This window comes from Ursus americanus, chromosome 32, assembly GCF_024610735.1.
Source record: "Ursus americanus isolate L20-20 chromosome 32, mUrsAme1.1.p, whole genome shotgun sequence".
Lineage (NCBI taxonomy): Eukaryota > Metazoa > Chordata > Mammalia > Carnivora > Ursidae > Ursus > Ursus americanus.
In genome coordinates, this window is record NC_142158.1 from 27,058,587 (window position 1) to 27,071,992 (window position 13,406).

At 59.3% G+C, this 13,406-nt stretch overlaps 1 protein-coding gene across 2 annotated transcripts; it reads right to left on the bottom strand.

Annotated features, from left to right (window-relative positions):
• Positions 1-180: 180 nt before the first annotated feature.
• Positions 181-13,255, bottom strand: VARS1 (valyl-tRNA synthetase 1). 2 transcript variants are annotated; one of them, XM_045795635.2, is made up of 30 exons: positions 12,910-13,255; positions 12,213-12,635; positions 11,050-11,184; positions 10,816-10,954; positions 10,484-10,608; positions 10,315-10,399; positions 9,967-10,067; positions 9,706-9,833; positions 7,049-7,213; positions 6,750-6,831; positions 6,119-6,238; positions 5,929-6,037; positions 5,753-5,847; positions 5,419-5,509; positions 5,044-5,168; positions 4,855-4,958; positions 4,606-4,764; positions 4,407-4,497; positions 4,174-4,279; positions 4,015-4,085; positions 3,802-3,927; positions 3,348-3,452; positions 3,203-3,271; positions 3,039-3,117; positions 2,809-2,936; positions 2,264-2,419; positions 1,885-2,091; positions 1,698-1,809; positions 1,245-1,570; positions 181-327 (listed from the first exon to the last, which is right to left on the bottom strand). In XM_045795635.2, the coding sequence occupies exons 2-30, from the start codon at positions 12,597-12,599 to the stop codon at positions 259-261; spliced, it is 3,795 nt and encodes a 1,264-aa protein (XP_045651591.1). In that variant the 5' UTR covers positions 12,600-12,635; positions 12,910-13,255; the 3' UTR covers positions 181-258. The 2 variants fall into 2 exon arrangements, with proteins under 2 accessions (XP_045651591.1, XP_045651590.1); XM_045795634.2 differs by having other exon boundaries at positions 10,315-10,402.
• Positions 13,256-13,406: the final 151 nt, after the last annotated feature.

Sequence of the window (13,406 nt, forward strand, 5' to 3'; positions counted from 1 at the left end):
CAACATGACTCAGGCCTGGCTCAGTGCCAGGGACAGACCCAGACAGACGCACCTCTCTGCCCATCCAGCGCCTCTGGCTTGGCCTGCAGCCCTAGCACTGCTCGCGCCCACTGCGTCCGAGGGTGCAGGCATCCGGGCCCTCAGCGCCCCTCCCCAGCCCCAGCACACACAGACAACAGATGGCTTTGTGGTAAAATATTTTATTGCTGCCACCCCCACGGTGGACACTGGGGGTTATGAGGATTGGAGTCGGGTGTATCACAGCATCTTCTGGAATAGCGCAATGGCCTCATCTACCTTCCTGAGCTCTGCTTCTGTCTGTTGGAGCTGGGGGTAGAAGAAGAGAGAGGAGGTGGTGGGTGGTGAGGACCCAGGCCCAAGAGAGGAGACAAATGCCAGGAGCGGGGGCACAGCCCAGGGTCACACAGGTGACCCACGATGCCCACAATGGCCGAGGGGTCCGAGTAGGAAAGATGGGTGAGGACCACAGGCAGGGAGTACTTCGGGGACTGTGTGAGCTTGGCCGGCCTGCATCCCCCTAATTCTCCCCAGCCTCCCCAGCAGCACCCGTCTTCTCTTCCAGCATCACTGACCTCCCAGGTCTTGCCTTCTGCTAGAGTGGTCAGTCCCCAAAAACAAAGGGGCCTCAGGGCCAGCAGCCCCGCCCCCAGGTGGATAGTGGAGCACAGAGGTTAGGGATGCAGGCTCCTAGGCAGGCGCTGGGCCTCCGTTTGTAAAATGGCAACGGTAATACCCCAAGCCCTGCGCGGGCTTCCAGGAGAACGGACACAGCCCCACTCAGCCGCCAAGGCTCCTAACTCGGCCTCTGCTCATGTCTCTCTGCGTCCACACGGTTCACCCCACTGCTCCTCTCTGGAGACCCCAGGTGAACCCGCTGGGCTTCCTGACTATAGGTGGTCCCCAGACCGGCCCCCGGCCATGTGGGATGCCACGTTCCGGGCACTGGGTGAGGCACAAGGGCTCTGGCTGGGAGGCAGGATACCTGGTTCTAGGTCTGCCTCCCACCCTCACCTTGCTAGTGTGACCCCGGGCTGTGCCCCCGCTGCTGCCTGCCCCTCGTGTAAGAGGACAGATTACAGGGACCCCACCTGCTCAAGGGGCTCAGGCTACCGGCTCCCCCGTGACTGCCCAGGGCCGGGCAGAGTGCAGCTGTGGGACGGGGTGTGATGATGGAGGGAGCGGCCGGTGAGGGACACGAAGGAGTGCCCACCCACACCACACACCTTGGCTCTGTCTGCCTCCTGGACTTCAAGGGGCACCTTGCTAGGGTAGCCCGAGGCAGCGCGGCGCTCCCGCAGACGCTGTGCCTGGCGCTGTGCCTCGCTGCGCTTGGCCTGCAGCTTGCCCAGCTCCCGGGCCGGGTCCACCAGCCCCTGCAGCTGCAGGTGGACGGAGCAGCGGTCGGAGGCCAGGGCCACGGCACAGCCCTGGGGCACAGGAGCCCCCAGGGCCAGGACGGCCACCACACCCGCGCTGGCCAGCGCCTGCACGTAGCCCGACACTGCCGACGCCAGAGCGCCTGTGGCCTCATCGGTCACTTCCAGGAAACCTATGCAGGAGGAGGAAGGAGAGATGTGGCCCCCAGGAGACGTGACACGAGGCAACCGCGCCAGATGACGGTCCGAGTGGACGGAAGGGACAGTGGGACAAGGCGGGTGTTGGGGCCGGAGGCTCACAGTCAGGCCGGATCCGGGTGAGGTTGTAGTCCGCGCGCAGGGAGCGCACAGCTCGCGTGATGCTGAGGGCCAGGTCCATGGCAGCTTCTGCCTCAGGGTCCTTCCAGGAGCACTGTGGGGTGGAGGAGGCAGTGAGGGAGGCTGGTGGGCAAGCCAGACCCCCCCACCCCCAGGCCATACCCCGTACCTCTGAGGGCTCCGGATAGGGAGTAATACAGAGGCTAGGGGGGGCTTGTAGCGTCCGCCGGGGCAGCCTCTGGAACAGCTCCTCGGTCACAAAGGGCATGAAGGGTGACAGCAGCCGCAGGCCAACGTCCAGGCAGGTGTAGAGGGTCTGGCGAGCACACTCGGCCACCACCTGGTCCAGCCCATTCAGGACGGGCTTCAGGCACTCCTAGGGGACCGGGAAGCACAGGGCTCAGGGGTGGAAAAGGTCTAGCCTCCAACCCTCCCTGTGCCTGTGAGGACTGGGAAGGTGACAGGTTGGCCCACATTTCGTGGCCAGCCACTGGCAAAGTGAGGCCCAGGGCTCTGCTGCCCCCACCGCCCACTCCGTCTCTCCTCACCAGGTAGACATCACAGAGCTCATAGAGCCAGAAGCTGTACTGGGCAGTGGTCACAGCTGGGAAATCGTAGGCCTGGAAACCTTGGTTGCTAAGCCTCACGGCCTCAGTCAGCCGGCTGCGGATCCAGCGGTCCACCAGGCTCTCGTGGCCTCCAGGCTTGGGAAGAAGGAGCCTGTCAGCTAGGAGGCGCTATATGCCCAGGGGGAGGAGGCAGAAGCCCACGGGGGTAGCAACCATGGGCACGTCTGCATTTCAGGAGCCTGACAGGTCCGAAGCAATCATCACGTACCCAGTGTGTGGAGGAAAAAGGACAGGCCCCCCCACCCCCTTGGGGGAGGACCCCCAATACTCCATGCTTTCACTGTAACTGTCTGTCCTGTGTCCATCCATCCCCTCAGTTACATGAAGGCTCCTCCAGGGCAGGGGCTGGGCCACCCGACTCTGTGGCTGCGATCCTGACACAGCATGGGCCACGCTTGAGGCCAGAGCGGCCGGTGTGCAGCCTGCGGGGGTGCTGCCCACCTGGCTGCCTGGCAGGCCCTCACCTCAGAGGTCGGTGAGGGCACAAAACCCTTCCCAAGGCCCCGGAGGGCAAACTTGGTGGCATTCCAGAGCTTGTTGCAGAAGTGGCGGTACCCCAATATCCGGTTCACGTCTAGGTTGATGTCACGACCTGGGTGGGAGTGAAGGGTGAGTTCTCCCCATTCTCCCTCCCGACTCGTGCCCACCGCGGGGAAGGGGAAGGGACTGGGCGGAGAGGTTTTGGAGGCCATACCCTGAGACGTGTAGGCACAGAGTCCAAACCGGAGGGCGTCAGTGCCACACTCGGGAATCCCTGCTGGGAAGTCTGCCTTCTGTGGGGAGGAGTCAATGGCGGGCACCTTGAGGCGGCCGCACCTCCCGGGCCCACACCGCAGCCCTGCAGCCCGCCTGCAGTACCTGCCCTTCTTTAGCCTTCTCCACCTCACTGGGGTCCAGGTTGCTGCTCAGTAACTGGTCGTGGAGGCCCTAAGGGTGAGGTGCGAGCAGTCAGAGGGCCGCAGCCCCAGAGCCCTTCGCGGCCTGGCCCAGAGTGCAGCCCCACCTGCAGGGAGACTCCGTGGATGACGTCCAGGGGGTCAATGACATTGCCAAGAGACTTGCTCATCTTTCGGCCGTGGGCATCTCGCACGATGGCGTGGAGGTAGACCTGGCAAGGAAGGCCCGTGACCATGTCTCCCCTCACCCAGACCCCGATGCCTGCCCTGGGCCCTGCACCTAGCTGGCCCCATTCTGAACCTTAGACCCCTCGGTGTCCCTGCCAGTACATTCGGCACCTTCATGGGAATTAGAGGTACTCCCTCCTCCAGGAAGCCAGGGCGCAGAATCACTGCGTGGAACCCCGGCCGACTTACAGTCTCCACAAGCCCTCACTGGCCAGGCCCACCCACAGCTGTCCACGGGCTGTGCCCTGCGTCCCCATGCGTGCTGAGCCCGAGCTGTGGCACGGGAGGGGGGTTAGGTAGGGACTGTGGGATGGGTCTCGGCAGTCTTCACACCTCTCTGAAGGGCAGCTTGCCAGTGAGCTTCAGGCCAAGCATGACCATCCTGGCCACCCAGAAGAAGAGGATGTCGTGGCCCGTCTCCAGCAGCGTCCCCGGGTAGAACACACTCAGATCTTCAGACTGGGGGCAGAGCAGGGCATGATGGTGGGCCAAGCACCCACCTCCCAGACCGCCACCCCACCCCAAGCTGGTTCCTCAGGAACATACCTGGTTGGGCCAGCCAAGGATGGAGAAGGGGAAGAGGCCAGAAGAAAACCAGGTGTCCAATACATCCTCATCTGAAGGAGGCCAAAGGTCAGAGGTCAGAGGAGGTAGAGATGAGGATCAGGGCCCCGGCTCTGCCCTCCACCCCAGGCCCTGCCTTGCCTTGCTGGAGACTGATCTTGTCAGGGGACACTCCAAACTCCTTGGCTGCCTTCTCCCGGGCCTCGGCCTCGCTGCGCCCGCTCACCCAGTACCGCCCGTCTGGGTCCTGCCACAGTCAGAGTGAGGGCCGAGGGGGAGCCTCTGCCTTGCCCCGCCCCCTCCCGCCAGCAAAGACCCCAGGAAACCACAGCTCCCGGAGATGGGCCAGTGTCCAGCTCCGGCCTAGCTCTCACCTCCCCTGGGGGCACGGCTGGGTCACTGACTGTGACGAAGTAGGCTGGGATGCGGTGGCCCCACCACAGCTGCCGGGAGATGCACCAGTCCCTGCAAAGGGGGATGGGGGTGAGTCAGGCAGGGGAGGGAGGTGCCCTGGCCTGTGCCCTGCCTGGCCTCTCGCCCAATCCCCCCCGCCACGTCGAGGGGCCGACGCACCGGATGTTGTCCATCCAAGCATGCCACGTCCGTTGATGGGCCTCAGGGAGGATGTGGAGGTCGCCCCGCGTCACAGCGGCACTGGCGGCCTGGGCCATCTCCCCACAGCGCACGTACCACTGCGGCCGCAGCAGAGGCTCCACCACATCCTTGGACCGGCTGCGGGGACACACGGGTCCGGGGATCAAGTGGTGAGCGCCCCAAGGACCCCCTCCCCCTCTCCCCCCCCCCACCAGCCCCCAGCCTCACTTGCAGAGCGGCACCACCATGGGGTTGTCCTCGATGCCCCGGAAGAGTCCCCGCTCCTTCAGGGCCGCCAGCACCGCCTTCCTGGCCTCAAACCTGGGGAGGCCCTGGGTGGGAGACGGGCCCCGTCACGGCCACGCCGAGGTACCCCATCGGCTCTCGACCCGGCCGCCACACCCCCGGCAGTCTCACCAGGAAAGGCGGGGGCACGTTGATGAGGGCCCCTCGGGAATCCATGATACTGATGGCCTCCAACCCGTGCCGCTGCCCAACCTCATAGTCGTTCTGGTCGTGTGCGGGGGTGATCTTCACTGCACCTGGGGCGTTCGTGGGGGTGCCAGGGCACGAGGGACTCAGCGGAGTCTCCTTCCACACACACCCCCTTTTACTGAAAGATGTGGCTCCCAGACCACCCTCGTCTCCCACTTCTCTAGTAGTTCCCTGAAACCTAGCCCAAGTCCTGCTGGTTCAGGAAAAGCCTGTTTCTTTCTCTTTGAGAGGGAAGATGGATGACCGGAGTGTGCCTCATGGCCTCCTCCTCTCCCCAGAGGACAGCCCCTTACCCACCTGTGCCGAACTCCATGTCTACAAAATCGTCGAAGACAACGGGGAGGCTCCGAGACAAGAATGGGTGGGTCAGGCTCCTCCCCTTCAGGTGCTGGGGACGAAGGGTGACATCAAAAACTCAAGAAGGCCTGGACCCAACTCCCTCCTCCCCAGGGCCCTGACTGTCCCAACACCCAAATTCCATCTTCAGCGCCAGAAAGGAGCTGAAGATGAGTTTCTCAGCCAATATTCTCCTCCGCCAAGGGGCTCAGTGCCCATCCCACCCTCACTCACAGTGAGGGAGCCCCGTCCAGCCAGCATTCCTCCCCAGCTGTGGGCAGCACGCCTGCCGCACCTGGTATCTAGGATCTTTGGGGTGCACAGCTACGGCCACGTCTCCCAGCATTGTTTCGATCCGAGTGGTTGCCACCACCACCTCCTCGTCACTGTCTGGGGTGACATGCGGCCTTGTGGTCTCAGCTCTGGCCCCTTCTCCACCGAGCCCAGGACCCTGGTCCCCCCAGCTCCTACCTGAGCCTTGGACCTTGTAGGCAAAGGAGACAAGGACCCCAAACTCCACCTTCTCCTTATAGCCAGGCACGGAGAGCAGAGTGCGACCTGTCAGCTCCTTCTTATCCACCTGTGACACGGGTATTAAGAGAAGTGGCCTAGGAGCCAGGGCTGGGGGTGGAAACAGAGAGAGCCTGGGGCGGGAGCACACCTCAATGTCGGAGATGGCTGAGTTGAGGGTGCAGGACCAGTTGACAAGGCGGGTACTGCGGTAGATGACTCCTTCCTCATGGAGCCGGACAAAGGCCTCTGTCACAGCTGCGGAGAGTTTCTAGGGAGCAGGGAGAGGCAGAGATGCGCCTAGGTGCCTAGGGGCCCAAGCAGACCTGCCAAGGTGGCAGGATCTGGTGAGACCTGGGCTGGCCGAAGTCCCACCCTCCAGCACACAGACCCCTCTGAGGGCTGGAGAAGAGAAGTACTTTTCTTGAAGAGGAGAGAGGGCTATGGGGACACAAAGGCAGGCAACAAGCCCAAGGACTCTGGAAATGGCAGGGAAGCCACCCAGCTAGGACCAGGTGCTGGTGAAGAGAATCCTGGGAGTCCAGGCTCCACAGGAGAGTGAGGCCCTATCATGTGCCACCTGGAAGAATGTGAGCTCCCAGGTAACAAGGGCCACGAGAAGGGGTGAGAAGTGGTATTTGCAGCTGAGCCCTTGGTGGTTGCCTAGGGGCAGTGGGCTCTCCTCCTAGGGGAGGGCCACAGCGTCTGTGCTCTCTTCTGTGGGTTACTCGCTCTAAGGAGCTTCCCACTCCTGCCCCAGGCCTGAGCCCCCTCCTACTCACAGGGTCCATGGTGAAACAGGCTCGATTCCAGTCCAAAGAGCTGCCGAGCTTCTTCAGCTGGTGGTAAATCCGGTCTCCTTTCCTGGAAGTGGACAGACAGGCCCGGAGGCACTCAGGCCTGGGCTGGAGGGAGACCTGAGCTGGCTGACGGGACAGTACGAGGATCACTTGTCCCTCTGAAAGTGACCTGGGCCCCAGAGCCAACTGACCCTCAGCCTCCGTGAGGGTCTGGCCCTGCAGCCAGGGCTGGACACTATAGACGTCTTATCTGGACAGGGGACGGGGTGCTGCACACTCACTCCTCTTTCCACTTCCAGACCTCCTGTAGGAAGGCCTCTCGGCCCAGCTGGTGCCGGCTCAGCCCCTGCTCGCGCCAGAGTTTCTTCTCCACCACCACTTGAGTGGCAATGCCCGCGTGGTCACAGCCAGGGTTCCACAGGGTGGTCTCCCCTCGCATGCGGTGCCTGTGGGAAGAGCCAGGAGGACCTGAGGTGAGTGGGCCGGCGGACGTGGCACCAAAGGAAGAAGGGGCTCCTGGGCAGGGAGTTAATGGACTCAGGAAAGAAAGGGGAGGTGAGGAGGGATCCTCCCAATTCTAAAATTAGGGAGAGACGTGCAAGGACAGCCAAGGCAATTTGACAAAAGAACAAATAGGAGGCTTGTGTCCAACCAGAAAGCAAAAACATAGGAAAGGGTTACGATTATTCCAACAGTAAGGTACTACGTAGGAACAGAGCTACAGGTTAAGGGAACAAAACGGTGTCTGGAAACAGATCTGAGCAAACTTAGCATTCGTCGAAAGTAGCATTTCCTATCAATAGGGAAAGGACAATCAATTGAATACATCTGTTTGGGACAACTAGCTGATTACTTCCCTACTTCCCAACATTCACAAAGATAAATTCTAGTCCGATTCATGAACTCAACACTATTAGAAAAGCATTAGAAAAAAATGACACACTTTTCAAAACTAAAAAAAAAGAAAGAAAGAACAGAACAGAACACAGATGAAAATGACTTTAACTTTGAGGAAGGCCAGGCCTTCTTTAACAAGACACAAAGCTGAAGAACACTGGCAAACCGGGGCGCCTGGGTGGCTCAGTTGGTTGAGCGTCTGCCTTCCGCTCAGGTCATGATCCCAGAGTCGTGGGATCGAGCCCCACATTGGCCTCCCTGCTCAGCGGGAAGCCTGCTTCTCCCTTTCTCTCTGCCCCTCCCCCCCGCCTTGCACCCTCTCGCTCTTCTCTCAAATAAATAAATAAAAATCTGCTACCTTAAGAGTTTTCTAAGTGTTCATTCTTTTCTGTTAGTAACTTGACCATTGTGTTATATGTATTTAACCAACTCTGTTTTTCCAGCTTTCAATTCCTCGCAAAATTTTAAATCTGACATATCCCCAGTGCCCAGAGCAGAGCTGGCACATAGTGCTGTCCAGTAGTATTTTTCGACCAAATTAATCTGGTAAGTAGGACCCTAGAAAAACTTCTCAAAACTTAAAATATAATAAACAAACCTTGGCTTCCAAAGACAAAAAGTTGTTTCAAAATACTTTTTTTAGGGGCGCCTGGGTGGCTCAGTTGGTTAAGCGTCCGACTCTTGGTTTCAGCTCAGGTCACGCCCTCAGGGTCCTGGGACTGAGAGCCCTGCACTGGGCTCCGCACTCACTGGAGAGTCTGCTTCTCTGTCTCTCTCTCCCCCTCTCCCTCTGCCCTGTTCCCCGCTTGTGCTCTCTCTCAAATAAATAAAAAATACCTTTTTAAAGGAACCCGTCTTGTGGAATATTAGGTTATATACTTGCCAACACTGTTAGGGTGTCGGGGGAGCAGCAAGTGCTGGAACTGGAGAAAACATTTATAGTATATGTAACAAACCAAAACACCAATATCCAGAATGTTAAAAAATCTTCCAACAAACCAATTAAAGAAAAAAAAACAGAATTAATAGAAAAACGGATGAAAGACAGGTACAGACGATTCATACACAAGGAAACCTGACTGGCCGAGAAACATGAACAGGCACGGCCTCGGGAATCAGGAGTAACAGCGGTACCACGTTTTTGCCTATCTGGCTGGCAAACCAACACGGAAAACGGCCAGGGTCGGAAAGAGCATGGGGAACGAATACCCTCGCAGGCAATCATGGAGGTGTAAGTCACTGAAGCCATTTTGGAGGCAACTTAACATAAGCAGCCCGTCCACCCGAGCAGTTTCACATCCCGGTAGTACACCAGAGAGATCCTTCCACTCGCACTTGAGAAAGTATATTCAGGAATGTGAGTTCCAGCCAGGAGTTCGAGAGAAAAATTAGGCAACAACCATTAATAAGAAAGTGACTCCATTATGGTACAGCCACACTGTCGAACGCTACACCACAATGAAAAAGAATGAAGTCAGTCTGTGCACGAGAACAAGGAAAGATCTCCAAAACAGACGGCTAAGTATGAAAAAAGTTGTGGAGTAACACGTTTGGTGTGAATCCCTTATGTGAAAGAACAGGAGAGAGAAAAACCCACCCAAAAAGAAAACTACAAATTTCTATGGATACACGTATTTGTAAGTAAATAGATAAAAGATCTGGAATGATACACATACAAGTGGTAAAAATGGCTAAATTTCATGAGAGAGTAGGGCTACAGGGATGTAGTCAGAGACTTGAACCTTTAAATTTCTTACAAAAGTATATTCACATATTTCTTAACTCAAAATTATGCTATTTTTAGTAACAAGAGAAGGGAGACAAGAGAGTCTGCAAGCGAGGGGTGCTGGTTGCCTGCCGAGGAGAGGGTGCTGATGATCAGAGATGGGACTGATGGAGAGAGAAGCCGAGCACCACCAGGGGGCAGAGCTGAGGGCCCATATGGAAGAAGGACAGCCGGCCGTTCAGGGCAGAGAAGGGAGCACGAGAGTGAGGAGGAGAAGGCCGAGGGAACAGGTTGGAGGAGAGGACAGGAGCTTACCATCGGGTTAGAGAGTCCTGGATGGCATTAGTGAGTGCGTGGCCCAGGTGCAAGGAGCCTGTCACATTGGGGGGTGGGATGCACATCATGAAGATTCCCCGGGGATTCGGTGCGGACACGCTGGAACGCTAGGGGAGGAAGGATGGACACACGCTAAGGTCTCACATCACCTTTCCCGGCCCCCTCCCATGCAGTGGGTCCCTCGGCCCTGCTGTCACCCTCCCACGTGTCCTCCAGGCCTGGGCAGAAGAGCCCACTCACTCCATACTCGGGCTTGAAGAAGCCCTGCTGCTCCCACCAAGGGTACCAGGCAGCTTCCACGTACTGAGGGCTGTAGGAGTCAGGCATGATGCCACTGACATCTGGGGGAGAGATGGGGAGGGTCAGTGCCTGTGGCTGGGAGCAGCTGGCACGATGGTCCAGCAGAGGCACCAGGCCTCTCTTGCTCATATCATAGGACAGACAGGCATTGGGAGATCTGGGGTGTGTGCAAATCCTCCAAAGCCAAGTGGTGGGAGCAAGGACAGAGCAGGAAGGGGTAGCACCAAGGAAAGCAGAAGCTGAGGAGGGTGGAAATGAAGGGTAGGGGTCCCTTCCCCCTTCCCGTACCTTTCTTTTCCCCAGCTGGGGTTGGGAGGTCATAGGTAACGACCCCAGGATCCCGTTTCCCCCTCTTCTCTGGTTTTGGTTTCTTCTGCTTAGGAGGGAAGAGATGTAGGCAGAGAGATCATCTACCCACCATGGCACCAACCTTCCAGTTCTACCCTTAGCTTCTCACCTCCGCTGGGGGGGGCTGCTGCTGTTGGGTCTTCTGCTTCTGTTGGAATTTCTCTAGCTTCTCCCGTTTCTTTGCCTCTTTCTTGAGTTGAGTAGCCGTCTTTGGGGGTGCAGGGGCTTCAGGGCCTAGACAGAGGCACAGAAATGCCAACTTAGCCCATTGGGGAATCCTCTCGGTCCATCAGGCTACGATGCTTCAGGTGGGCCGTTCCAGCTGCCCAGGGCTCCCCATGCTGGTCTCCCACCTCATCCTCCCTCAGGCCCCTTCCTGTCATTCCTAAGAGAAAAAAGGAAAGTGAGCTACAGAGAAGGCCCCGAGGAACCCCTCCTCACCCGGCTGTTGAGAGAGGGATCTGGCCCCTGAGTACAGAACCACCTCTCCCAGCACTGCCCGGAATTCTGGCTGCTGGACACATGTGATGAACCAGCGAGTCACATTACCCCAGATCCGGCGGGCAGAGGGGTCCAGGACCTGGGAGGGTGAAAAGAAATGAAATATGCTTAGTCACCCTATAGCGAGGTCTGAGGGGAGCTGCCCTCGTCCTTCTCCAGGCCCCAGTGACTTACGTAACGGAAAGGCAGCAGCAAGGCTGTGACAGCCGCCAGGTCAGCCAGTGTGGGGGCCTCCCCAGCCAGGTAGGTGTGCAGCCGAAGCCACTCTTCCAAGGGGCTCAGGGCCCTACCCAGGGCCCCCAGGGCAGCCTAGCAGGAAAGGGAAGGGGTATGAAACAAGGTTGGGCCCACCTCAATCCCCACCCCTACCCCCACCCAATCCATGGGGCCCCCTTCTGCTCCCACAAATCACCACCTCTGAGGCCAAATGGTCATTACAAAAATATTCCCATTTGTTCAATAAATTCGTGCTGAACACTATGTGCCAGATGCAATATATTAAACATCAGAAGTTAGACTGCATGAAGCAACACAGTAACCGCTTCAAGAAGTACTTAGCACGTTCTACAGGACAGGCACTTCTCTAAGGAGTGTGGAGACAAGCACAGGCCCTGACTGATGGAGCTCACACTCCAGTGGGGGAGACAGTAAACGTGCAAATACAGAATGCACTACCCTAGTTTTCTCTGTAAGTGTTCTGAAGAAAAATAAATAAGGCTGAGGGGGACAAGGCATTCCAGAGAGGGGACCTCTATGGCAGACAGAGTAAGCTGGATAGGGGAGCAAGCCAGGGTCTCAAACACATATTCGTCTCATTCATTCATTCTTTCATGAAATACTAAGGATCTACCACGTGCTCAAAACTCTGCAAGGAGATGGCCCGCTCTGGAAGGACACACAGACTCAATCTGGTCTAGTTCTCTCTCCTCTCCCTTCCTTCCCTCATTTGCCTTCTCCTCCATCTGCGGGAGGATGGCTACCTCTCCTGCACCACCTGCCCCTCCTCTCTCCAGTCTTTTCCTATGTTTCTCAATAACCACCTTCATCAGCTTCCGACTCCTCAAACTTCTACTCCCAGGCTGTAAAACACACCGCACGAGACTGTGCTCTGCACACCTCTTTTCATCTTTTCAACGTGCGCCTCAACGTGAAAACTTTCATTCTCAAAGATGGGAAGCCCAAGCCTCAGAGTTTGAAACACCTGCCTGAGGTTATCATACCAGGTGGCAATCTGGGATTTGATCAGTGTTTCTCCACTTCCGACACACTGTCTTCCTGTCTCATTACCCATTCTAATCTTTCTTCTAAATTTCCCCCTCTTCCTTCTTCCCACTCACCTGGGGGTCCTGGGCAGAGCTCCGGAGTCCCAAGGCCGGCAGCGTCGCTCCACAGGCAGCTGGTATTAGCTCCGTGTCGGCATAACTGACCCACTGTTGGACCAGGACGGCGGCCCGGCTACCGCCAGGGCCCCCCAGGCCTGCCGGCCACAGTAGCTGGGCCACAGCGGTGGCCCCCCACACCCAGAGCCCACCGGGCCCCTGCTCCAGGGCGGGCAGGCGGGGTGGGGGAAAGGGAGTCCTGCTGGTCGGGGGTGGCTGGAGACAGATGCGGGGGTGGGCTCCTCCCCAGCCCGGCCCCTCCCCAGCCTCCCCATAGCGCGCAGCTATAAGGGCACGGAGGCTGGGGAAGGCGTCGGGGTGAGGGGAGACATACAGGATGGACATGGTTACGCAGGGGGTCCGAACGAGGTGGAAGAAAACCTAAGGAGCAAGAGAGACAGGGGATGACTGAGGGACCCAGAGGCATCCTACTGGGAGAACAGAGGGGACCCCGTGGGGACTCCCGCACCGCAGGCGCCCAGGACCCCCAGGGCTGGAGGTCTGACCGGGCCTTAGAGCCAAGGGCCCGGCTCTCGGAGTGGTAGTGCCAGTGGGAGACTCCCCATGATCGCGCGTGCTCGGGGACTGCGGGCGGCTCGGGGAACCCGGCCCCGCGGCGTCCGGCAGGACTCGGGCTCCGGCCGCAGGTACGTACTGGCGGGAGGTGGTCACACCGAGACGGACAGCCACCTCAAGGCCGAACGCCGGCCGAAGGTGGACCGGCCTGGCGGCCGGGGCCGAGGAGTCAGGCGGGCGGGGACGGTGGGCGGTTCTCCGGGCGACCCAGCTCCCTGCGACCGCCGCCGGGCCGTGAGCGCCCACGTGTTCCCCCCCTTTGTGACAACGAGCGTTTCCGGGCCCGCGGGTCCTGGCGCGGGCGGCCGTGCTCCGCCTGCGCGGCCGGGCGCTGCCCTGCCCCACACCCGCCCGGGGCCGCGCCGCCCGCCGCCGGCCGCGCTCACGAGGGCCGGCGCGGGCCGCGGGCACACAGCGGAGGACGCTCCCGGGACCGCGCTCCCGTCAGGCGCCACCGCGGGCACCCCGCGCGGGTCCTCGGGCCGGCCGGGAGGGCGGTGCCCAGCAGGCAGCCGGGGAACCCGCGGGCCGGGCGCTGGCGGCCGAGGACCCAGGGGGCGCCCAGCATCCTCCCGG

What these genes read in the sequence shown, in the direction of transcription:
- VARS1 (XM_045795634.2), bottom strand. Translation starts at nt 12,599, where the DNA reads ATGTCCATCCTGTATGTCTCCCCTCACCCCGACGCCTTCCCCAGCCTC. An exon ending in AGCAGCCCCCCCCAGCGGAG is followed by an intron (nt 10,403 to 10,483) that starts GTGAGAAGCTAA and finishes TTCCCTCCTAAG; the next exon opens with CAGAAGAAACCAAAACCAGA. An exon ending in AGAAGGCTAAAGAAGGGCAG is followed by an intron (nt 3,118 to 3,202) that starts GTACTGCAGGCG and finishes TCCTCCCCACAG; the next exon opens with AAGGCAGACTTCCCAGCAGG.